The sequence below is a fragment of the Delphinapterus leucas genome, chromosome 7, assembly GCF_059928025.1.
Source record: "Delphinapterus leucas isolate spDelLeu-1000000601 "Yukka" chromosome 7, BTC_Dleu_Yukka2, whole genome shotgun sequence".
Taxonomy (NCBI): Eukaryota; Metazoa; Chordata; class Mammalia; order Artiodactyla; family Monodontidae; genus Delphinapterus; species Delphinapterus leucas.
In genome coordinates, this window is record NC_143135.1 from 46,055,628 (window position 1) to 46,081,641 (window position 26,014).

A 26,014-nucleotide genomic window follows, 5' to 3' on the forward strand; every position below is an offset into this window, starting at 1 on the left:
TTTCATTTCTAGTACCTTCAGGTAGTTTTTTTTTATATTTTGTCCGGAGTTCATAGTTATCTGCCAGAGAGTTGGTCTCGCTGGAAGCAGAACTTCCATCAAACTAGATATAAATTATTCTGTTGACGAAGTCAGTTTTTGTTGTTTTTTTTGTGTTTTGTTTCATTTTCACAGATATTTATATTATCCTCCCTATCTCCTCCAAGGGACCAGATATAAAAATGTCCTTAGCTCTTTTTTTCTTTAATATTTATTTAATTTATTTATTTGGTTGTGCAGGCCCTTAGTTGCGGCATGTGTGCTCCTTAGTTGTGGCTGGCAGGCTCCTTAGTTGCGGCATGTGGACTCTTAGTTGTGGCATGCATGTGGGATCTAGTTCCCTGACCAGGGATCGAACCCAGGCCCCCTGCATTGGGAGCGTGGAGTCTTAACCACTGCGCCACCAGGGAAGTCCGTTTTTTTTTTGTTTTTTTTTTTTAACTTCAAATTTTATGTAAAACTCCTTTAGTGTATCCAGACTCTAATTACTGATAGGTTTAGAAATTGAAGTATTCATTTTATTTGGTATATCTAACCCAAGATGTAGATATAACAGATGTGTCCCATAAACAGTTTCCCAGGAAATGATGGTTATTTTTATTGTGCTTGAATCTAAGCTAGCACTGTGATCTGGAGAAGCTTTGTGTGGTTCAACATAAACCAGGTTGAGATTTAACCATATTGGGTCTTTCTCAGGTAGCTGTTTGGGTACCTACCTTTTCATATCTGCTCTACCATTTAAAAACACAGATGTAATAAATTTAATATAAATGTACAACTTGGAGATCTTGGTGAACATTTTCTGATGACCTTACAGAGGACTTCAGACAGAAGTTTTGAGGATATTTTTTTTCTTTTTTAACTTGTTGACATGTATGTATGAAACAATCAACATAGGTGTCTCATGATAAGAAAGGAGAAAATAATGGTTTTAATTTGGGTCATCATCAACCTAGAAAGCAGTTATTTAGTAGTATGTGTATTTTATTTTAGATTGTATGAAAACCTGCCCATTTAGGTTAACCTTTAAGTGGTCAAAATATTTCTGCCCAAATTAGGATAAACATTTGGAGCTGTGGTTTTTAACTTTTTCGAGTCATGAGATCCTTTGAGATCTGATAGAAATTGTGTTCTCTCCCCAGAAAAATGCAAATGTCTTCATACAAAAATTTGTAAACTATTTCAGAGAGTTTAGGGGTTCCTTTGAAGCTTCTCAGCATAAGCATCCCTCATTTAGGGTTATTCAAATCAAGCTAGTACCAAGAGGCTAATAGCAATACAAATATCAGTTTGTTTCTGGCCTGGCCAGAGCAGAACAAGTAAACAAAGAACCTATTAGAAGTCCTTATAAGGCATGCAGGCTTTAAAAAAAATCTGTCGTGATTTTATCTGAACTGTACTTTCCAGGGAGCAGATTCACAAAGACAGACTGATACCTAGTTGACTAATTTTTAAGTTGCCGTTAGAAATGGGCCTTAGTTTTTTGATATTCAGACCTGCTGACATTTGTGTTGGGCAAATAATTAGTTGTTGTTTCTAGGACAATAGTACAGTAGTTGTTGTGATGTCGTATTCCTGATATTGTCTGAATTTCCAAAGGTCTAAATAAGTGAGGATTTATGGGACCTGTGACACATGTGTAGGTTTCAGGAGGTGGGGCTATGTAGATGTTCCTGAGGCAATAAGTCTCCATTGCTTATTCTCAAAAAACTCAGCCCTCGGTAAATGATGAGAGATTGAATTGTTTTAACAAAAAGATCTTAGGTTTGTGATCTCCTTCCTCTATTACTTTCTGACACTTCATAGGGTGATTATAATGAACAACGATTATTCTCAGGGCCTTCATACCTCTTCTTCATACATCTTCTTTCCCCTTGCAGTGGAAAGACTATGTTCCTGCTACTGGTCCAGTCTAATACACAGAAGGACTTTTGTCTGAGATTGGCACTCTCTTCTGTGCCTTTACTCAGAACCTGACTCTTTAACAAGACTTCTTTACTCAGCTTGTTTAAAGAAGGAGCAGGAGGTGGAGAGGTAGTGGTGGGGACAGAGGATCTGAAGGCCAGTTCTCCCTGTGATTCATAGCTTCCCCCACCTCTTTGTCTACACTCCAGGTCAGCTCATCATGTTCACTTCTGGCTCCATTCTACATCTCACTGGTTGTTTAAAATTCTCCCCCTAAATAGTCCCCTGTTCCATCCTTTGAATGCTCTTCATGTCTTAGGGGGCACCTTGTAGCCATCTTAGGAAAACATCTTTCTCTAAAGGCTTCCATATAGGACATTGCTAACTGCCCTGATTCCTGTATATGTTCAAATATTTCGTGGTTTTTACTGAGGGGGTTTTCTAGCCTACTAAGGAAGAAATGAGCAAACTGACAATTAAAAATAAAGAAGCTTAGGAGGAAGAAATAGTTATCTTCTCTCAGAACTGAATGCAGTTTAAAAATACATTCTGAGAATGTCAGACTGTAGACAAGATCTTATGTCAGCTGCTTGTTGTTTAATTACTTTCTACAGTGAGTGCAGGCTTGCCATGGGTGGGCTCTTTGCACTCTTTGCAGGTGTTAGTGAAAACTCTGAGACTAGCTCAACATAGCTGTAGGGCTTTGTTGCTACTGGTATTACCAGCTGCCGGCTGATTTTGCCAGTTTTATTTAGTGAAGATTATGAAATGTATTTTGAGAGATGAAATTTGCTAGAAAAGAGTTTCAGAAAAATCAATTTGGAAGAAGGGATTAGAAATTAGAGGAATTGAGTTGTGGAACTTGCTTTACTAACAGAAAGAAGGTTGGGTCTTGTCAGAAGTTGAAAATTATGAATAAGTGGGCTTCTGATGATGATGGTGGACAAAACCTGAGATAAAATGGAAGTGAAGGTTTTAATTGTTAAAAGCAATAACTCTCTGACTGGAATCATTATTCGTTTCTGGAACAGGTGCCTTAGAAGTAATATAATATAAACTCTGTTTTAAACTTTCAAGGTGCCTCTGGGATGATTTAGAGTGAAGGACTATCTGACTTTAGGTTCATCCCAGTCTTGTGTTGGTGAGGAGTGCATCTTCCTTAATAATCACCAGCCCCTTTGGGTTCTAAGCCAACTTATAAAACCTTTAGTTGGAACAGAATTTATTCTATCAACTAGAGCCCTTGAACAGGATCCTGTGCAAGTGTGCTCTGAATGGATAGACCACATAAGCTTGAGCCTCCCAGATAATAACCTTCCTGGGAAATTGTTATTTGTGTATGTTATTTTTCCTATACGTTTAACGGAAAGGTCTTTGAGGATGGGTGTTTCATCTGGGTCATCTCTATCCTCCACAGTATCTAAGGCCCTTGTATAACATGATTACTCAGTAAATAGATATAGAATTCAATTGAATTGTCCTTGATCATGCTTCCCACATATTTTTCCATGATGCCTACTAAATTTATTTGTTCAAAATATTTAGGTGCATTTAATTTGTTCCCTTCTCCCTAATCCCTTGGGAAGAGCAATATTTGGGTGGTATACTTTTAGAAAAAGCACTAGTGGCTTTATAGTAATTTAATACCTGTTGAGCTCTTCATCCCATTATACTATTTTGTAGTGTTTTTCAAACTGTGAATCATGACCATTAGTAGGTCTGCAGTTAGCCTTTTTGGTTTTAATGATATAGAGTAGAAATTATGAGAACACATTCCATATAGTAAGGGTATTTTTTTGGTGAAATTTTTGTTTTAAGTAAATTTATATATATTAATATATATCATGTGTGTGTTTATTGCTTCATGATATAAACTTTGTTTCATACTGGGGTCATGGTCAAAAAAGTTTGAATAACATTGCTTTATTGTAATACTATGTTATTTCATTTATCATATAGCATTATGCCAGTACATACAGGCTTCTAAAGCCAGGGATGGTGCCAGCCCTTTCCTTTCAAGTACAACTGAAGGTAAAAACAAAACAAAATTGAAAACACCCAAAGCATTCTGGTGGCTCTTATATAAGTCTCTCCAGTGGCATTTTGTACCCTTTGACCTAACTTTCTTATGCTTTTTTCGACCAATAGATTTTTTCATATTTGTATCCCTCTAGGTGGTGGGTTCTTTGATTCTTCCTCTTTTCTCTTCAGTGTTCTTATTTCAGTATGCTCTAATGTTTTTAGGAGGGGGAAGGGGGAAACAAAGGATAATTTCAGAAATTTCAAATGATTCTCAATTGACAACATAGCTCATTGGATTTATCCTGAAATCTGCTTTCTTAATGTTCTTGAATTTTTTAATCCCCTTTGTATTTTTTCAGAGATCATAGAAATGCATACTTTATTTTGAATTTAAAATAATTTATGCTTTTATGATGTTATTAGTTGACTTTAAGCAAATGAAATGTAGCTTTTAGGGAAAAAAAAATGATGGATATAATCCTTCATCTTTCCTTGTGCTTTCTCCCCTCTCCTCCCAAGAAGATTGTAGTAATGATTTCATTTTAAAGAAAAGCCAGGGTAGCTAACAGTGTCCAGTATTAACCGTGCTAAACTTTTCCAGCTTCTTACTGATCTAATAACTATAATACCTTTCCTGTTCTTAGATGGTTGGCATACTAACCCTTTTGCCTTCATTTCTGTACCTTGCTGGACTACCAAGCTCAGATATTCATAACCTGTGGTTTCAGGGGACTTTGTGGAGATGACTTGCTTCATTCTTTTTCTTGCAGGAGAAAATTTTGAGCAGACACCATTGAGACGAACATTCAAGTCTAAGGTCCTTGCACGATATCCTGAGAACGTGGACTGGAATCCCTTTGACCAAGATGCAGTGGGAATGGTTAGTATTTGTTAGCTATAAGTGTCAGATAATTTACAGAGTAATTCACAGTAGGATTGTGAGTTCAGACTATAGTAGCAGTGGTTCCACCAAGTATCAGTAACTTCTTATATGCATATTGTTTGTGATTCTGCATTTTGATCACTATATCAAATATTTGGAATATATCAGATATACCAAAAGTCACAAGGTGCTTCTGTTGAGTCAGACAAATACATAGTATTGGGTCAGTGAACTTTCTTTGTGAGATTGAGCTATTGGTTGCTTATAGCATTGATTTTACACAATAAGTGAGGTTTAAAGCAGTTTTCATCTGTATTGTATATATCTGAGTAATATGATAGAAATGGGTGTTTTTGTTTTATTATAATTTTAGATAGGGCAGCATTTTAAATTTGTAGACGAATACTACCATGAATAAGCTAATGTTTGTTGAGTATTCACCTTGTGCTAGGCACTGTGATAAGTATTATACATGAATTAGCTCATTTAATCCTCACAATACCCCTTATGTAGATAATATTAAGTAAACACACACAGACACAGACACATATTTTATGGGTGAGGAAACTAAGATCCAGAGAGGTTAAGTAATGTGTTCAAGGTCATATGGCTAAGGAGCAGCTGAGCAAGCTTAAATACCATAGTCTGTTTCCAGAACTCTGCTCTTAACCATATCTTTGTACTGCCTCTGTTACTTTTTAATAGCTTTTTGAGGATGATCTTGTTTGATGCATGCAATAACCCTGTGAAGTACACAGAGTAAACTGTATTATCTTCATTGCAGAGTAAACTGTATTATCTTCATTTCACAGGGGAGGAAACTGAATCGTAGAGAGCCTCAAGTTTTTTGACTCCTAGTCCAGTGCTTATTTCCTTTTAACATACTATATTCTAGAAACACTTAGGCTTTGAGAATTCAAGTTCAAGGGTAATGGATATACCATAATGTAGCTCCTTGTACTTGTTAACCCAGGCTCCTCTTAGTTCCTTTGTATAGCCAGGTTTGTGGAAAAGTGGAAAATGGAAACTGATTGATTCAGGTCAGTTAGATTAGCTACCCAAGTTTCTTTATATAACCCATCTGAGTTAAAGTGAAAAAAGTGCATCTTTATCCTAATTATGTCATCTCCTTGCATTACATGAAATGAACACCCTTTTTTTTTTTTCTATGAAAAGAGAATCTTTTTGATGACAGAATCTTGTGAGCTGATAGAATCTAAAACTTTGTTTATTTTTAGGTATGAAGTTGCATCTGTCTGGTTTTTAGATATATTTCTAGCATCATCTCCTAATACATGCTGTCATGCTTAACCACCTACCGAAATTCTCCAAGCTTTCTTTTACCTCCTTTGTGCATTTTCTTCATGCCCCTGAAATACCCTTCTTTCTCTTATCTACCTGATGAATCCTAGCATAAGCTCATCTCTGAAGCCTTTTCTGATGAAGGCTGAGACTGAGTTGTTTGTTCTTTGTTCCTCTAGCACTTTGTGTATATTTCTGTATAGCCTTGATAAATGCATTATAATTTTAGTTACTTGTGTGTCTTAGAATGGGAGGTCTTTAGGGCAGATATTTTGCTGTGTTGGTCTTATATCCCAGGCACCCAGCACAGTAGGTGCTCTTTAAGTAAATAAGTAGTGATGGTGTTCTGAGAAGAGGATCAGCAGTGAGTGTTCTCACCAGTTGTTTCCTTGTGTCTTTTGCAGCTATGCATGCCCAAAGGGCTGGCATTCAAGACCCAGGCTGATCCCAGGGAGCCTCAGTTCCATGCCTTTATTATCACAAGGGAGGATGGCTCTCGGACATTTGGGTTTTCCCTCACATTTTATGAGGAGGTGACTAGCAAGCAGATCTGCAGTGCAATGCAGACCCTCTACCACATGCATAATGCTGAGTATGATGTCCTCCATGCTCCCCTTGCTGATGGCCGAGACCACAGTGACATGGAGGATGGTGAAGGCACTCCTGGGACCAAGCTGCAGCGCTTCAACTCCTACGACATTAGCCGGGATACGCTCTACGTCTCTAAGTGCATTTGCCTCATCACGCCCATGTCCTTCATGAAAGCATGTCGGAGTGTGCTGGAACAACTTCACCAGGCAGTCACTTCACCTCAGCCCCCTCCACTGCCCCTAGAGAGCTACATATACAATGTACTCTACGAGGTGCCACTCCCACCTCCTGGCCGGTCCTTGAAGTTTTCTGGGGTCTATGGGCCAATTGTCTGCCAGAGACCAAGTACCAATGAGCTTCCCTTATTCGACTTTCCTGTCAAAGAGGTCTTTGAACTGCTTGGGGTGGAGAATGTGTTTCAACTTTTTACTTGTGCCCTTCTGGAGTTTCAAATCCTGCTCTACTCACAGCGTAAGTCAGTGCTTACTAGAGCTCTCTCCCTTCATAGGGCCTCTCTTCCTTCCATATCAGATAGAGTAGGGCTGACTGTAAAGGACAAGGGCTGTTACAGTTTGAGCAAAACTCAGATCTTTTGCAGGTAGGTGCTGGATGGCAAATTAATGGAACATGAGAGGTCTACCATTTCTAATTGGCTATCATCGTGGCCTTTTGCTGGGCACTCCAGTCTGGGAGGGGAACCCTGCCTCCCTGACGTCTGATTGATGCTGAAAAGAGGAGGAAGGAGTTGATGGTCATGGGAAATTGACTTTCCATCAGTTTTGTTCTATCACTCTGCAGAGTTATTTCTGCCCCTTCCTCAGCCTGACAATAACGATGATCCTTCCTATATTTGAGAAACTATATTTGAGAAAATGAGGATGTGTTGCTTTTTTCTGTTGTTTGTTTGTTATAACTGAATTGTTTTTATAAATGAGAGGTTAAGTGATGGTGAGCAGCAGATTTGGACAAAACAGTAAAATAGAGCAGAAGGAAACAAATGTTTATTAAAGGAGCCAGATAAGTAACATAAAATTCATTCATTCAGTACATGTTTATTCAGTATCTGCTGTGTGCCAGGAGTTATTCTAGGGGCTAGAGATTCAGGGTGGACAAAATAGATAAAAATCCCTGCTATAATAGAACTTATATTTCAGTGGGGAAAGAGAGGTGATTTTTTTTTTTTTTTTGGCCTCATGGCTTGTGGGATGTTAGTTCCCCGAGCAAGGATTGAACCTGGGCCCTGGCAGTGAAAGCGCCGAGTCTTAACCACTGGACTGCCAGGGAATTCCCCCCCAACCTTTTTTTTTTTTTTTGAGAGGTGATTAAATAAATAAATAAAATATGTAGTATGTAAGGTGGTAATAAGGTCTGTGGAGAAAAATAAAACAGGAAGGAAGATAGTATTGGGGGAAGGGAAATTCCAATTTTTAATAGAGTGATTACGTTAGGCCTCTGTGAGCAACCCATGTTAATGTCTAGGAAAAGTATTCCAGGCAAAGGGCACAGGAAGTAGAAAGGTTCTGAGACAAAAATGTGATTGGTATGTTCAAGAACATTGAGGAAGCCTGGTAGATATCATGGTGTGAGAGAGCAGGAGTGTAGTAGCAGGTAGTGTTAGAGACTTAACAGGAGGCCAAATTGTACAGAGTCCTGTAGGCCATTGTAAGGACTTTGTTGCTCTGAGATGCTTAGTCATCGGAGGTTTTAAGAGTTTTGACTTTTTGTTTTGAAATAATTCCCAGCTTATAGAAGAGTTGTAAGAAATGTTCAAAGAACTCTTGTACACTCTCCCACAATACACCAGTTATTAACATTTAGCCACATTTATCATTCCCTCTGTATCTCTGTATGTGTGTGAACATAACTGAACCATTGAGAGTCATTGTAGACTCCATGTTCCTTGACTCCTCAATACTTCAGCTTTTATTTCATAAGAACAAGAACATTTTTTTTACATAACCATAGTATGATTAATAAATTTAGGAAATCTAACATTGATAAAATAACAATACTGTATTCAGGTTTTACCATTGTCCAATAATGTCTGTTATGATAAATTTTTAAAAATTGAGGTATGGTTGATACACAATATTATATGTTTCAGGTGTACAACATAGTGATTCACAATTTTTAAAGGTTATATTCCATTTATAGTTATTATAAAATATTGGCTGCCCTGTGTTGTACAGTAAATCCTCGTAGCTTATATATTTATTTTAAATTTATTTATTTTTGGCTGTGTCGGGTCTTCATTGTTGCGCGCGGGCTTTCTCTGGTTGCGGCGAGCAGGGGCTACTCTTCGTTGTGGTGCGCGGACCTCTCGCTTTGGTGGCTTCTCTCGCTGCGGAGCACAGGCTCCCGGCACACGGGCTTCAGCAACCATGGCCTGCGGGCTCCAGAGCACAGGCCCAGCAGTTGTGGCGCACGGGCCCAGCTGCTCCGTGGCATGTGGGATCCTCCTGGACCAGGGCCCAAACCCGTGTCCCCTGCACTGGCAGGCAGATTCCCAACCACTGTGCCACCAGGGAAGTCCCCCTTGTAGCGTATTTTATACATAATAGTTTTTGCCTCTTAATCCTCTACCCCCCTATATTGCCCCTCCCCCTCTTCCTTCTCCCCTCTGGTAACCACTTGTTTCTTCTCTATATCTGTGAGTCTCTTTCTTTTTTTAAAATAATCTCTAGTTTGTTTTATTTTTTAGATTTCACATAAAAGTGAATGATAATTTTTTAAAAAAATTCCTGGTCCAGGATTTAGTCCAGTAACATGCATTGCTTTTTTTTTTTTTTTTTTTTTCATGCATTGCTTTTAGTAGTAAATTCCTCATGTCTTTAATGACTGACATTTTTGAAGAGTACAGGCAAGGTATTTTGTAGAATGTCCCTCAATTTCAGTTTGTCTGATGTTTCCTCATCACTATATTCAGGTTATAAATTTTTGGCTGCAATATCACAGAAGTGATGTTGTGGTTCTCTCAGTGCATTGTATCTAGAGGCACATAATGTCTGTTTATCATCATAGGAGGCACATGGTGTTCATTTGTCCCATTTTTGGTAATGTTAATTTGATCACTTGGTTAAGACGATGTCTGCTGAGTTTCTTAACTGGAAAGTTATCATTTTTCCCTTTGTAATTAAGAAGTAATCTGTGGGGAGAAACCCTGTAAATATACTGTTTCTCTTCAAAATTTTGCCTAATAGCTTTAACATCCATTGATGATTCTAGTCTGAACCAGTTACCAGGATGGTTGCGGTTTACTGTGAGGAAGAACATTTCATTCTCCCTTGTTTGTTTATTATCGTATGGACTCACAGATTTTTATTTTATTCGGTAGGTTATATAGGCCATAACTATGATTAATTATTTTGATGGTCAGATGTCCCAGATTTGGTCCATGGGCAGAGTCTGAATAATGTTAGTTAGGAGGCCATTTTAACAATCTAAGTGAGAGATTATGTTGTCTCTGACTAGGGAGGTAACAGCGAAGTGGTATGATATGGTTGGATTATGAAGGTGAAGTAATGGAGACTATGTTGAATTGAAGAGCATGTACCCCATCTAAAGTGGACAGCCACTAGTTAGCTCCAATTAATTCCTTGTGGAAATGCTGGCCTAATGTTACTAGGTCTTCCAGTTTTTCATGAGGACCCAGATTTTTTACGTGAAATTTTTGATTTTTAAACGTTGTTAACAACGTTCTTGTTGAAAACTGCAGACTGAACAAAAGCATCTGTTGTGGTTCCTGAGGTTTTACTTTGCAACTTGTTTAAAATAATGATGTTTCAGATTTCTGTCTCTGGGTGAAGTATAGAGTTGTACAATTCTTGTTGCATTTTTAGTTACTGTTTCTTGACTGGAGCTGGGCAAAACAGTTGACCCTTGAACAACATGGGTTTGAACTGCATGGATCTACTTATATCCACATATAAGTTTTTTTCAATAAATATGTACTATAGGACTACATGATCCATGGTTAGTTGAATCCTTGGATGTGGAACCGTGGATACAGAGGGCCGCCTGTAAAGTTATATGCGGGTTTTCAACTGTGTGGGTGGTAGGCACCCCTAACCCCCCTGTTGTTCAAAGGTCAACTGTACTTTGAAACAGAGACTTGGTTGAGTAGTGAAGACTGGTTTAGACCAGAACAGAGGAGAAACCAAACCAGATAGGGTATTAAAATGTGCAGTGACGTTTTAATACCTATGATGCAGTTGGGGATGTTTAAAGGTGAGAAAAGGAGGATTAAAACCAGAAATATGGTAGGTAACATTTTTTCCTTCAGTGCTCCTTCTTACATTTCCCAGAATATGGGTTATTGTATACATAATAATTTTAAGAGATTTGAAGGCAGTTGAGAAGGTTTGTGTGTAGAATCAAATTGAACTCAGGACCTAAAAGTCATGCTTAGGATGGTTAAAAAAAACTTTTTCCGAAAACTTCCGGGTCATTGCTGAGCATGGCTGAGGCTAAAATGGAGTGGATTGCCTTTTATTGGATGTAGATTGTGCTCTCTTTTGTTAATAGAGTACTTGAAACAATTCAGGTTGGTTTTCTTGAAGTAATTTTTATTTATGATTCAGAGGACTCATGTGGATGGAAATCTCTCTGGCCCTCGAAAAACATGCCATCAGCACTCAGAGTTGGTGTTGCCCACTACATGTCCTGCCTTCTGAATAGAAAAGAGGTGTTATTTAGGGAAAATCTTTTTTTTAAGATATGTGTAGATCATTTTATTTACTACTGGATAATATTTGTTCTTTGGTCCCTATAGAGATAGTTTTTCTTTAATAGCATATTTTTTAGTGGTTGTTTAAAAATTATACAGAGAGCAGAAGTTCTTTATCTGAAGTGATTTAGTGGGGTAGTGAATTCGATGATTGAAAAAGTCACATAAGTTTGGGAATCCTAAAAGGATATATACATCCCTTAAACATTTTAATTTAAACCATATGACTGTATAATCACCAATCTTTTGATGAAGTGTCTGTGCATTTTCTTTGATTATGGATCCACTAATCAGGGGTCTGCATTGTTTCTCTTGCATAAATCTCACCCATAATTCACTCACTGAGTTTTCCAGTTTTTAAAGTGGAGCGAGAACTTTTAAAGGACCTTGCAAAAGAACCATAGTAGATGGTAGTTTTCCCAAGTTTTTTGCACTTAAGTGATATGCCTAATTCAATTGCTGTCTTTTTAGTGACTTTGCTTTACTGAGTCTTTTTAAAGCATTTAATTTTGTTTTCAGCGAAACAGTTCTTTTTTTTTGTCCTCATATCTTACCATTTATTTACGTAATATTTGGTTAAATTATACAACCCAGTAATAAGTTCAACTAGTGCAGACAAGCTTGGAAACAAATGCATACGTTAGTATTTTTTAATCAATTTTTTAATTGAAGTATAGTTGATGTACAATAGTATATAAGTTACAGGTGTACAATATAGTGACTCACAATTTTTAAAGGTTATACTCCATTTATACATATTATAAAATATTGGCTATATTCCTCAAGTTGTACAGTGTATCCTTGTAGCTTATTTTATACATAATCTTGCATTAGTTTTTGGGGTTTTTTTTTTTGCAAAAGTAATGCAAACTCAAGGCATGCAATCAAAACAATTTTAAAGGGAATAAAATGAAATCTCCTTCCTCTTTGCTTCCTGTGGTAGCCGGAGATCAAGTTTCTTGTGCATCCCTAATGAAATAATAGTTTTTTAAAACAAATAAATAATGTGTGGACAAACAGTGCAGAGAGAATTGAATGTTTCCCTTATGTTTTTTTTTTGGCTGTGCGGGCTTTCTCTAGTTGTGGTGAGCAGAGGCTACTCTTCGTTGCGATGTGTGGGCTTCTCATTGCGGTGGCTTCTCTTGTTGCGGAGCACGGGCTCTAGGCATGCGGGCTTCAGTAGTTGTGGCGCACGGGCTTAGTTGCTCCGCGGCATGTGGGGTCTTCCCGGACCAGGGATCGAACCCATGTCCCCTGCATTGGCAGGCGGATTCTTAACCACTGCGCTACCAGGGAAGTCCCTGTTTCCCTTTCTTTTTGATCTAAAATCCTACCCTTGTGAAATAATCTCTTGATTTTTTTTCATGTCCTCCTCCTAAATACTTTTATATAATGTACTATTTTTAATGTTGTGTTGCACATGTATTAATTATAATATTCTTTAAATTATATACATTTTGATATACATATGGTATATTAAAGTAAAACTTGGAAAAAAGGCATTTCAGTCATATGGTAGAAATTTAAAATATTACAAAAGGGTGTATGTACAGTGACGTGTTAAGACTTATCACTGTTTCCTGTTTCCTTGCATATACAGCATGTATACCTTTTAAAAACAACACAGATGGGAGCATACTAATCATTGTTTTATACCTTCTTTCATTTAACAGTTTATCTTGGAGATATCAGGACATAGATTAGGTTGTTTCCTAAGAACAAAGATTGCATGAGAAACATCCTTGTTCATACAATTTTCACAGAAGTGTGAGTATGCAAGGACAGTTTCTAATTCAATCTCTGATTTGCAGGAACTTCCCTGTAGTTTGTTTTAGGAGTGAACTTATCTGTAAAGTGATCCCAAGTCTAACGTCTTTCTCTGCACAGAGAGAAGTCATAAGAATGTGCTGATTATTCTCTCTTCACCACTCAGAAGCGGTTGTAATCCCAGTATGCTTTGCATTATCTCCTTTTGTTAAAAGTAATTGCTCATTACAGCATTATGGGAGCTGTGAGAAAACCCAGAGAGTTGCCTCGAGCTGAAGTGTTTCCAGTTGATTTTGATTGGCTAAAACTCTTTGGATGCAGATGACCTTCATCTGTTTCCTATTTATTAGTTTCACCTTCTTGGAATGATGAGCACAGAGACAGGCAATGGCAAAGGAGGTACTGATTTTATCGTTTGTACTGGTGTATAGAAATGGATTTTGTGCTGTTGCTTACAGCTCTGGGAGGTCAGCATCCTAGTGTGGGTACCACGGGTTGATGGATCCCGGAGGCATGGTTTATTAGGCCATGCTTCAAGATGAGTTGTTGCTTTTTTAAAATACAAAAATGTAGGGAAAACGAAACCCACAACTCAGACCAGAGAGGCCATAAAATTCCAAGTTTCTAGTATCTGTAAAACCAAACCATATAAATGGAAAGCAGTTTAGCCTTGAAAGGGGAGATGATTTCTCATCCCCTAAAGTGTTTTGTTTCTAAGAATAGCACACTTTAAGTGCATCACAGGGAAGTCTTCAGGGATTTCAATCTGAGGCGAATAAGGTTACCCACTCTAGCAGAAATAAGTGGGCTGAGTTTCAGATACTGGATTAGACTCATCCTGAAGAGTAGGGAAAAACCAGAACTAGATGTCTGTGCTATTGAAAAGCCTGCTTTTATGGAGCAGAGGAAGCCCCTTCCTTCAGACTTCAGCATGCCCTGTTTCATGATTAGAGAGTAGACAGATGTTCCCTGACACTGTAACTAGGTACACTATAAGGAGCAGTCCAGTGTCCAGGAAGCCTCATGAGGAAGGCATTTCAGGGACTCCTTTACTCAGTGTCTGTTGGACCCCTATGAGATGTTCTTGTCTCTGAGCAGACCTGTCAGGAATGCCAGCCACGTAGAGGAGTAGCACCTGCTTTACTGACTTTCGGTAAAAGAAGCAGCTTTTTGGTTTTCACATGATTGGAAAGGCCTTGCTCCTTCCTGCCTTTTTAAAAAACAACCCAGAAATGGTGTGTGTCTGTATGTGTGTGTACACTGAAACGGGGGGAGAAATTATTCAGTGTAATATTTATTCAAAATGTGTGTTTAAGTGCCAGTGTTGGGACACAGTAAGACTGGACCTTCAGCTTTAAATATCTCTTGGAGGTTTTCTCCCACACCTTTACATTCTTTTGATCATCTTAAGTTTGAATTTTAAAGTATATTCTTATCATGTCTGAGATTCTCAAGGTTATTGCTCTTAGTAGATTATTTACAGGCATTCATATCTAGAAAAGAGAGGTGAAAGATACAAAAACTGAGGCCTCGCCTAGAGAATCATTAGAATTCTTCTTAATAATAATTGTTAGAATAATCATAGAGCAGGAAAATTTCAACAGAAAGATAACAAGCAAAGTTGTACAGGTGCCCCATGGAACTGAGATATCTCAGAAGAGGCTGAAGATAGAACTTGTAGTGGCCTAAATTTTGTTCCTCAGTTGTTGCTTACTCTCACGTTGGAGTAAATACTTTTTCTGAAAGGCTATATAGATTATCTATTTAATCCTTGAAAGAGTTTTTTATTTTATTTTATTTTGTAATTTGGGAAATATTTTTGTTGCTGCTTCAATTGGGAGAGGGTCCTCACCAAATAGTCTTTAATATGGGAATGGCAGTGCTTTGTGGGGCACAGTGAAAAATGAGATCGACTTTCTTCTTGAACTCTTATCAGTCTGTTCCTGATTTTAGTGAATGTGAAAAGCTTGCGCTCTTTTGTCCTTCTGCTAAATCAGTTGTATTTTTTAAAAAATCATTATTGATGACCAAATCTCTGAGCTCAGTTTTACCCACTGATTGTTTTACATCACTTATCTATTATCTATCAAATGCCTTAGCTTTCCCCGAAGAAGCGTGAGGCACTTCCTTAGAGTGTACTCAAAATGTCTGAGATGATGAAGTTTTAGTCATCAATTTTTATTTATCTGCATTACTAGTTAAAAAAAAAAACTATTTCCAGGTCATGCTTAGCCAGGAGCAAGGTGGTAAGCTGCTCCAAAGTTTTATTGGTGAGCACAAAGGATGCTTTGCTAAAACCTAGTTGATATATATCAGCTTCTGCTCACTTCCTACTCACTCTTCTTCATTCTCTGGAAAGCTTTTTGTTATTTATTACTCATTTATGAACCAAGCTGGGATTTGCTTAAATGGTGGGCTGAGTTTTTAGTGCATAAAACTGTTTAACTCCTGTGAAAACTCATTTGAAATCAGCCATTCCAGGAGGATATTACTCATATGATTTTAAAATTGATGTTCCTACTTTGTCTTTAAGTGTCTGAAACCATCATACCATTTGTAAATAGTAATGTGTTAAATCTCAATCTATTGTATTGGCTTTGCTGATGTATTTTTTACTCATTTTAAAAATAAAACAAGTCTAGAAATTGCATTCTGAAGAAAAGCTAAGCTTTGAGCACAAGCTTCTCTTCCAAGATATGCTCTCTGACCTAGAATAAGAGTTTTGAGTAATGAAAGTCAATCTTCTGGGTCTTTCAGGTTCTAGGGGAGCTTTTTATCAAAGTGTTAAAATGACACTTTCATGCTGTTACCATTCAAGAAAGGTTGCCAGGTGAAGGCAGACTTGGCTAGTGTGGAAACAGCCTCTGCATGCTTGAAGGTTCTTTGGGCTTGATCTTGAAGTCAAAGTTCACATCAGCTCCTTGTAGAATGCAGACATGTGAATGGTAAATGAGGTGTTTTGACATTCATGCTGAACAGAGAGACTAGACCACTGTTCCTTTTCTTTTTGTTCCACTTCCCCATTCTCCTTCTACTGAAGAGAATCTACTTAACATTCCGGTTTAGTATTTGGAGCAAGGTACTATTTATGATACCTATTGTATTTCTTTTTTTCTAAATTGTATTTCTATATTAAATTTTATTACTAGCATGGACCTGTGTGTGTGGGGGTATACTTCAGCTTGTGGTCCATTGAGGTCTCTGGGTTGTCTCTCTGATACCCACAAGGGATTCATACTCTGAGCATACCCTTGCTGAAGTTTATCCTGTTCCTTTCTAAATGTGAAATTGTGTTGAAGATTTTAACTTACTATTTGAGAAGCAAGTACCTTGTTTTTGACTGGTTTTGTGTGTGTTTTGTTTTTGACCTAGATTACCAGAGACTGATGACTGTGGCGGAGACAATTACAGCTCTCATGTTTCCTTTCCAGTGGCAGCATGTCTATGTTCCTATTCTCCCAGCTTCTCTCCTACATTTCTTAGATGCTCCTGTGCCATACCTGATGGGCTTGCATTCCAATGGCCTGGATGACCGGTCAAAACTGGAGCTGCCTCAAGAGGTAAGAAAAACGTGGAGCTTGGGTGCTGGTGCCTGTGGCCCTGACACAGGATTTGGGAGAGAAGGGCTTTGGGATGAGCCCAGGGTGGTATCACCAAGTTTATTTTCTTTTATTTTGGGGAACACAAACAACTTTCCAGGAAAAAAGTAAAAACACTGAACATTTAGCTCAATTTATATAATTCCAGAAACACCTGTTTCCTCTATCACCTGACATACTTTTATAATAATCTCTGTTTATACTATTGTGAACTGCCTTTTTCAAACATGATATTTTACATATTTTTAAGAAAATCTTTTTATTATGTAAAAGTTTAAACTTACACAGAAGAGTAGCATAGTGAATCTCTGTGTTTTCAATACTTAGCTTTAACAGTTATCATACATTTAAATTGTATTTTACTTCTGTACTTTCTACCCCCTATTTTTTAAAGAAATTCCACATAATATAGTTTTATAACTGCTTTAGTAGCCAGACATGTATTAATAAATCAGTGGTTTTGTTTTATAGGCCACAGTTACTCTGTAAAAGTTGACCTGATCATAGTGATTCTTGTAGTACTGAATGTAGCTTTGAAAACTTTCCTTGCTCAAGATAAGGAAGGCCCTGAGAGAATGCTTGTCCTCCCTTGCTGTGAAGATGGCCTGCTCCTCTTTCCTATTGTTTCAAATACTAAAATAATTGATTAAAAAATGTATTTGTTTATTTACTACTTCATTCTAAAATAGATTTAAAGCATCATTAGAAATAAGATTGTCTTGGTTTTTATTTTCCTAGAATTACCAAGAGAACTGGTCTACCTCTTTTGGTCATTTTGTGGCTTGTATGAAACTAGCTGGGGGAAGGCCTTTCCTACTCTGAATTTCGTAGTCAACAGCAAGGCCTGGGAAGAAGACTTTGGACTATGCACACACTGGTATCAACATGACTCTGTCTCATCCTTCCACCAATGATTTTTTGGGGGAAGATTTTTATGTATAGCTGAGGAATATGAGTAAGAGGATCTCCAAAGAAGAGACCGTTCTCATGGAATTGGATCTAAGCAGCATTCACATTGTTGGGCATGTCTGGGCAGCCATCTTGATGAACATGCCTGATAATTAGATCATACCCATAATGTTTAAGTTATAGTCAATTGCATCTCTTTTTCTCTCTCCTTTGGTTTTATTTTTATTTATTTATTTGTTTGGCTGCGTTGGGTCTTAGTTGCAGTGCGTGGGCTCAGTAGTTGCAACATGTGGGCTTTCTAGTTGTGGCACACGTGCTCTGGAGCATGTGGGCTCAGTAGTTGCAGCGCACGGGCTTAGTTGCCCCACAGCATGTAGGATCTTAGTTCCCCGACCAGGGATCGAACCCACATCCCTTGCATTGGAAGGTGGATTCTTTTTTTCTTTTTAAAGTTTATTTATTTAATTTATTTATTTTTGGCTGCATTGGGTCCTCGTTGCTGCACGCAGGCTCCCCCCAGCTGTGGCGTGGGAGGCCACCTCTCGCCATGATACGCGATCTCCCCATTGTGGTGGCTTCTCCTGTTGTGAAGCACGGACTCTAGGTGCGCGGGCCTCAGTAGTTGTGGCACATGGGCTCAGTAGTTGTGGCTCGTGAGCTCTAGAGCACAGGCTCAGTAGCTGTTGTGCACGGGCTTAGTTGCTCTGCAGCATGTGGGATCTTCCTGGAGGAGGCTCGAACCCGTGTCCCTTGCATTGGCAGGTGGATTCTTAACCACTGGACCACCAAGGAAGTCCCTTGCCTTTGGTTTTAGAATCATAATGTCTTCCTTGTAGTTTTTTCCGTTTCTGCCTCCTTTGAATCTATAGAGCTTTGTGCTATTTGGGGTGGGACAAGATTAATTAAGGAAGAAAAGATCTAAATAATGTCAGCGAAAAAAAATGCAGGAGGCTGCAGAAAGAACAGAGTTTATTTGGGGACTTAAGAATTGCAATTGAGGAGACACAGATTCAGTTAACCCTGAAAGAGTATTCCGAGGAAGAGAAAGAGTCAGGGGCTTATAAAGACAAAAACCACGAGGTTGTTAAAAGTTGCCCTGGTGAGAGTTGTGATTGACTCTGATGCGAGTCAAAATATTTGTCCTTAAGAAATCACAGGTTATTTTAGGGTAGGGGTGTTTTAAGTATATAGACTGTCACAAATTGTGTTTAGGGTAAGGGTCTGATTAGTATCTTGAGTTTCTGGCAGGTGTTCTGGTGTTCTGTTCTTCATCAGGTCAAAAGGTCAGCTTCCATCCAGGCTGAGTCATGCAAACATCGTACTTCCTTAATGGCTTCCCGGCTCCATTTTAGAGATCTCTCTTAGAAATACTGACTCCATTTTGACTTTCCTTTCACAATGATGGAGAAAACCATTGAGTTTTGGGGTACTGGGTTTTTATATTTATTTGTCTACTGATAAATATGCATAAAGAGTAGATATCAAAGATTGGAGAGTGGGGAGCTTTTTGTTGTTGCTTTAAATGATTGCATATTTAATATTGACACCTCCTTCTGGTAAACGTAATTATCATTTTGTAAAAGTCAAAATAAGAATAACAGTGAAAATGTTCATTGCAGCTCTATTGACAATAGTCTGGACATGGAAGCAACCTAAGTGTCCATCGACAGATGAATGGATAAAGAAGATGTGGCACATATACGCAATGGAATATTACTCAGCAATAAAAAGAAGTGAAATTGAGATATTTGTAGTGAGGTGGATGGACCTAGAGTCTGTCATACAGAGTGAAGTAAGTCAGAAAGAGAAAAAAAAATACCATATGCTGACACATATATATGGAATCTAAAAAACAAACAAAAAAATGTCATGAAGAACCTAGGGGCAAGACGGGAATAAAGACACAGACCTAGTAGAGAATGGACTTGAGGATATGGGGAGGGGGAAGGGTAAGCTGGGACGAAGTGAGAGAGCGGCATGGACATATATATACTACCAAATGTAAAATAGATAGCTAGTGGGAAGCAGCCGCATAGCACAGGCAGATCAGCTCGGTACATTGTGATCACCTAGAGGGGTGGGATAGGGAGGGAGGGAGGTAGACGCAAGAGGGAAGAGTTACGGGAACATATGTATATGTATAACTGATTCACTTTGTTATAAAGCAGAAGCCCTCACACCATTGTAAAGCAATTATACTCCAATATAGATGTTAAAAAAAAAAGAAAGAATAACAGTAAAAAATGATTGAAGGTAGAAAGCCGAAGAGGCATGCATAATCTGATCAATAGGTCACTAGGCCAGAAGCCAGATTTCTGTTTTATTTTCATCTTTGGCATAAGCTTGCTGTATACTTGGGGCAAGTTCTATTTCCTGTAGGCTCTCTCAGCATTATTTTGTGTGTGCTTCATGTATGTGGGTGTGTGAAGAGGCTTCTGGGAGACCAGCAGTTTTCTTAACAGGACTGAGAAACTGTGGGTTGTTTGAGAAACCCAAAATTTCACTGTTCTGGGATATTGGATTCTCCACTTTTGCAGCCTCCGCCATTGCTGCATCTTTTGTACTCTGCTTCTCCTTGTGGTCTACTTGAGAAGGAGTGGTGACAGTGGGATTGTAGAATACCTTTGTGTATTTCATAAGCAGTTCTAGGGTTTCAGAGTCCCACTTCATCCAGCCTGTTCCTCTGAAGTTCACGTATTTGTGCAGACAATTACGTAGCTGGATATTTTCTAACTTGATTTTTAGCAGATAACCTCTGGGATATCTGAGTCTGTGCAGTCCCCATGGAAAACTTTAGGCTGGTGAGAAAAGACTGGCTTTTTCAAGGAGTAAAGCACCATGAAAGGTACACATAATGAATGGAGCGTGATAATATCTCTGAAAGACAGCTTTGGAATGTCTCAGAAATGATACATTTATAGTTAAAAATTCTAACAACGCACAAAAGTATAACGTAAAAATTACCTCAGATTTTACCACCCAGAGATAACTACTTTCAACATTTTGGTGGCCATCCTGTGGTATCTTTACGATGCTAGAAGGAAGCCTTGAGGCTGGGAAATGCACTTGGGCCTTTGCAGGTGGGCACCATCAGGGTAGTGGGGTGGGGGCACATAAGACTTATAAAAGGGACTTTGTCCAGAGACATGGAGAGTGTACATTCTCTAACCCCCAAGTCAGAATTCATCGGTTGCTGCCCTATCTTTGGGCATCAAAAGTCTGTGAAAAGCCCTTTGTTTCTTTTTACACCAGCACATGAGCTCAGCTGGCCCTGAGCAAGTGAGAGTGCTGAGCTGCCTTTGTGAGGCATTCTTTGTCTTGTGCTTCTCTTTTGGGTTTCATTGTCTGAGCACAGGAAGGAGGCAGTTCTTCCACAGCTTTGTCAGGGGAAGGGGGTGTTACTTCTTTCTATCTTGGGCCTCTCTTTCTTTCCTACTTTTTTTTTCTCCTTTCTCAGGATACTTTTTCAATAGCTTTTCCCCAGTTATCTGTTGAGATCCCCTTCAGTGAATAACTTGAAGATAGACTAGCCAGTGAGGGTGTCTGTGATTTGGTGGTGGAAACTCAGCCCTGGGAAGGGCCATTGTGACCTTTTGCAGGAAAGGATTTGGGAAACTTTTTGTGCTTTGGGATATCCATGTGGTCACTACCCCAGAGTAGCAAAGTCTTCCCATGGCCTCTCCCAGCGAGACAGGAGGTTAACTGAGGAAGACTGATCACTTGGGTTCAGTGCCCCTTCCAGGTTGCTTCTTGTCTCCCAAGCTGTTTTGCAGGAGTTGGCCTCTTTTCAGGTGAGGAAGGGGGAGCATGAGGGGTTTGAGGTAGGTTTGTAAGTTACTTCTGTTTGCCAGAGCCCTCTGAGTACTGAGAGGAGAAAGCGTGAGGCTGTTGTATGAGTCTAGTAATTGAATGGCCCCCTTTTCATTTTGCCTTCTTATCCCTACCTGCTTCAGCCCGACTCTGCAAAGAATGGCTAGTAGTGTCTCAGAGGCTCCTATCTTAATATCTGAAGTGTGCCTGAGCTGCTTTCTTTCCTCTGGCCACCTCTATCTAGGGGTATCTACAATATGTGGATACAGCATTTGGAGTTTATAAAGTTCTTTACAGACCCTCTGTGTTTGGTCAATAGCAGTGGAAGAAAAGCCAGCCAAGCATTGTCGAGTGGTTATAGTTGTATTTAGCTGCCTTTATGTTTCCTATTGGACAAACTGGTTTTTTCCTCAAAAGAGAGGAGGACCAAGAGGATAAATGATTGCACTGTGTGCTTCTGGTGGGTCACAGTGCTTTTCTTCTGTTAGCTGTATGGACAGGCTCATGAGGCAGGTGAGCTTCATGACTAGATGATTTAATTCTGTCGTTACTATATTTTTTAGTTGCTTGGCCTGAAGGCACTTATAATTTTAAAATCTTAGAGGAATAAACAAAAAATAGGTGTTATTTTTAGGTGTTCAACATTTATCGTCTCTTTAACAAGGACGGGTTTAAAGTTGTTATCTAGTGGAGGAATTCTAGAAGGTGAAATTTAAAGTGATTCTTCTAATTTTTGAATCTTGGATATGGGAAAGTTCTCTTTATTAGTTATAGATTTGTAAATGGAGTAATTTATGCACTCAGCAAATGTGTATTGAATGAATGCATACATGGACATGTTAAAACATGCAGTTTCAATAGATTGAGAGTTTGTGGAACAGTTATATTAATCTGGATTTACTATATGGTCCTCCTGCCTCTTAGAATACAAGACTTACTGGTACAGGGATAAACAGCAGGATCAGTGGAACAGTATTTTGATATATAATAAACATACCATGCCAAAGAACTCTTTAATAACAGAGCTGGAAAAATTGCTTGTCCATAGGGGAAAAAAGTAAAGAAGGATTCCTACCCAATGCCGTAACAAAATCAACTTGAGACGGATTAAGCAGTTAAATGTCAAAAAGAAAAATTTAAATCTTCTCGAAGAAAGTATTAATAAATACGTTTTTGACCTCTGGGTAGGTAGGGACTTTGTAAACAAGATGAAGAAAGCACTTTCCATAAAATAAAAGATTGATAACTTTGATTTTTTTAATTAAGAAAAAGACATCTTAAAATGAAAAAATAAAAACTAGGAGAAGATATGTTTAGGACACATATAGCCTATGAAGAGTTAGCATCAGGAGGTTATAAACAACTCCTACAAATCAGTAAGAAGATAAGCATCCCAATAGAAAAATGGGCTAAAGACATGAAGAGGGATTGTACAAAAAATACACATTTCTTCACTAGCAATCAGGGAAGTGTAAATAAATGTAGCCACTAATGTAGTAATATTAAGAAATCTGATGATACCAAGTTTTGGAAATATTTGGATCAGTAGGATCACTTTAGATTGTTGGTAAAAATGTAAATTGTTATAACCACTTTGGAACACAGCTAGGCCTTATAAAATTGAACATTTGCATACCTCACAACGTAGCAGTTCTACTCCTAGGATATACCCAAGAGAAGATCTTGCACACGTGTCCAAGAAAACATGTATAACAATGTAAAAACAATAAACAGGAAGCAAGTCAAATGCCTTTTGATGGGAAAATTGATGAATAAATTGTAGTATATCCACATAGTGTAATATTATACAAGAGTGAAAACGAATAATGGGTAGCTACATACAACAAAATGGCTGAATCTTAGTAACTTACTGTTCAGTGAAGAAAAATAGTACCACAAGACTGTGTAAAGAACAATAATCCTTTTATAAAATTCAAAAACAAGCAAAAATTTAAAGGCATGTACTATACATACGTGATAAATTAAAAAACAAAAGGCAAAAAGATAATGAACAGAATTCAGGATAGTGATTACAGGGGTGGGACTGTGTAGGTTGAGGGATGGGACTGGGGAGTACATAAGTAGATAAAAATATTGGTAATTTCTAGTTCTTGGGTTGGACTGGTTAAAAAAAAAAAAAGAATTTCTTTAAGATTGTTCCCCGAAAGTTGTCAGTTCACATTCCCAATAACAGTGTATGAGTTGTTTGTTTCCTAGTAACTTTGCCAGCATTGGACATTATAAATCTTTTAAATCTTTGCTAATCTAGGAGGTAAAAAATATTTTGTTTGCATTTCTTGGTTTATTAGTGAAATTGAACATCTTTTCATATATTTGAAGTTAATTAACCGAAACGTCTTCTGTGTTTGCCTTTTATAACCTGTTTCCATTTTTCAGCTGGGTAAATTATCTTTATCTCAATAATTTCTTTGGATGTTAACCTTTTACATGTTATGTATGACAATTATTGTTTCCCAGATTATCTTTAATTATTTTTATGGCAGTAATTACCTTTATGTTTTTTAGCCTTGTATAAAGGTTAGAAAGTCCAACTCTACCCTAAGGCATAATAGTAATCTTTTATATTTTCTTTTAATACTTTTGTGGGGGTATTTATTTTTTCACTTTTTGTTATAGAAAATGTTGAACACATGTAAGAGTAAAGAGACTAGCATCCGTCATTACACAGTAATCATCAACTCATGGCCACTCTTCTTTCTATATCTTCCACTCTTTTCCCATTTACCCTACTGGATTATTTTGAAGCAAATCTCACACAGCATTATTATGTCATCATATATTTAGTATGTATCTCTAAAAGGTAGAGATTCTTTTTTAAAACATACATAAAGTGGCTTTATTTTTTATATTTAAATCTTCAGTCTATCTCAAAGTTATTTTTGAGTATGGTATTATACTTTAACATTTCTAAATGTACAGTCATTTGTCCCCCAAACATTTATTGAATAATTCATCCACAATAAATGGATCTGTTCAAGACTGTTCTTTTCCAATAGATTATTGTTTTATATTTGTTTTCTTTTAAAAAACACTTTATTTATTTATTTTTAAATATTTATTTATCTATTTGGCTGTGCCGGGTCTTAGTTGTGGTACGTGGGATCTTCGTTGAGGCATGTGGGATCTTCAGTTGCAGCATGTGGGATTTTAAGTTGCAGCATGTGAACTCTTAGTTGTGGCATGCAGGATCTAGTTCCCTGACCAGGGATTGAACCTGGGCCCCCTGCATTGGGAGCGCAGAGTCATAGCCACTGGACCACCAGGGAAGTCCCATTGTTTTATATTTGTAATAGAACCCAGCAAGGCAAGTCTCCCCTCAGAATTTTCTTGGCAATTCTTTTCTTTTATTTTTTTAGGTAAGATTCAGAATCAATTCATCAGATACTCCCTTGAAAAAAATTAAAATCTTTCTGGGATTTTAAAAAAATTTACATTAAATTTACAAATAAATGTGGGGATTATTAGCATCTTTTCATTATGGAATTTTCCTGTTTAGTAATACAATATATATATTGTGTGTGTGTGTATTCATTTATTGGAGTTTTATATTCCACAGTGATAATAGCAATGTTAATTGACATTTATTGTATACTAACACTGTCCTAAATCCTTGACATTAATTGTCTCATAATCCTCAAAACAAACTTATGACATAGGTAATATTATTATCCTTGCTATAACAAACACTTAAGCATTTAATAATGCTCTGCAGTGAAGGAAATGACAGTTGTCTTGGCTAGAACAGGTTCATGGTTATAAAATAAACACACAAAAATAAAAAGCTTTTCTAATTAATAGCTGCACTGCAAGAAAATTCCAACAGGGATGAGAACTATAAAATATTTAAGTTAAATTGAACAAGAAATTTGTAAGACCTCTAAGGAGAAGAATGTATGGTTAAGAGCTTGAGGGTATGACTGAAGTCAGGCTAACTGAGTTCAAATCCCAGCTCTACTACTTACTAGCTGTGTGACTTTGGACAAGTTACTTAACCTCCCTGTGTCAGTTATGTCTATAAAATAAGGATAGATATTGCCAGGTTATTTTTTGTTAATCCAGATTACCTGCCTCCTCAGCAATGTATGAAAGTACTGTCTCTCTACATCCTCTCAGAAGCAATCTTAAGGCCAGAAGGAAGCACAAAAATCAAGACCAGCCATCAAATCTTACAAATCAGAAATGAGGCTCAGAAAGGGATACGCTCAGGGTCATATAGGGAGATAGTAACAGATTCAGGTCTGGAGCCTAGACTTTCTGACACACTCCTAGCATTCTTTTTACTCTTGTAAGAATTTGTGAACTCAACAAATATTCTATGAGCACTTACTATATATGAGAATTTTGTGCTAGATGCTAAACATCTATGTCATTATGTAATCCTTATCAGTCTCTAAGATAAGTTGTTTTTATCACCATTTTATAGCTGAGGAAACAGAGTTA

The 26,014-nt window shown here is 37.8% G+C and overlaps 1 protein-coding gene across 2 annotated transcripts in view; it reads left to right on the top strand.

The window, feature by feature from the left end:
* Nucleotides 1-26,014, top strand: part of DENND5A (DENN domain containing 5A) — a 108,061-nt gene that overhangs the window by 36,075 nt on the left and 45,972 nt on the right. For both annotated transcript variants that reach the window (XM_089915184.1, XM_022563186.3), the window contains exons 2-5: nucleotides 3,904-3,975; nucleotides 4,737-4,846; nucleotides 6,556-7,213; nucleotides 16,608-16,795. In XM_089915184.1, coding sequence (XP_089771310.1) covers nucleotides 3,904-3,975; nucleotides 4,737-4,846; nucleotides 6,556-7,213; nucleotides 16,608-16,795 — 1,028 coding nt within the window. The remainder of the gene's footprint in view (nucleotides 1-3,903; nucleotides 3,976-4,736; nucleotides 4,847-6,555; nucleotides 7,214-16,607; nucleotides 16,796-26,014) is intronic.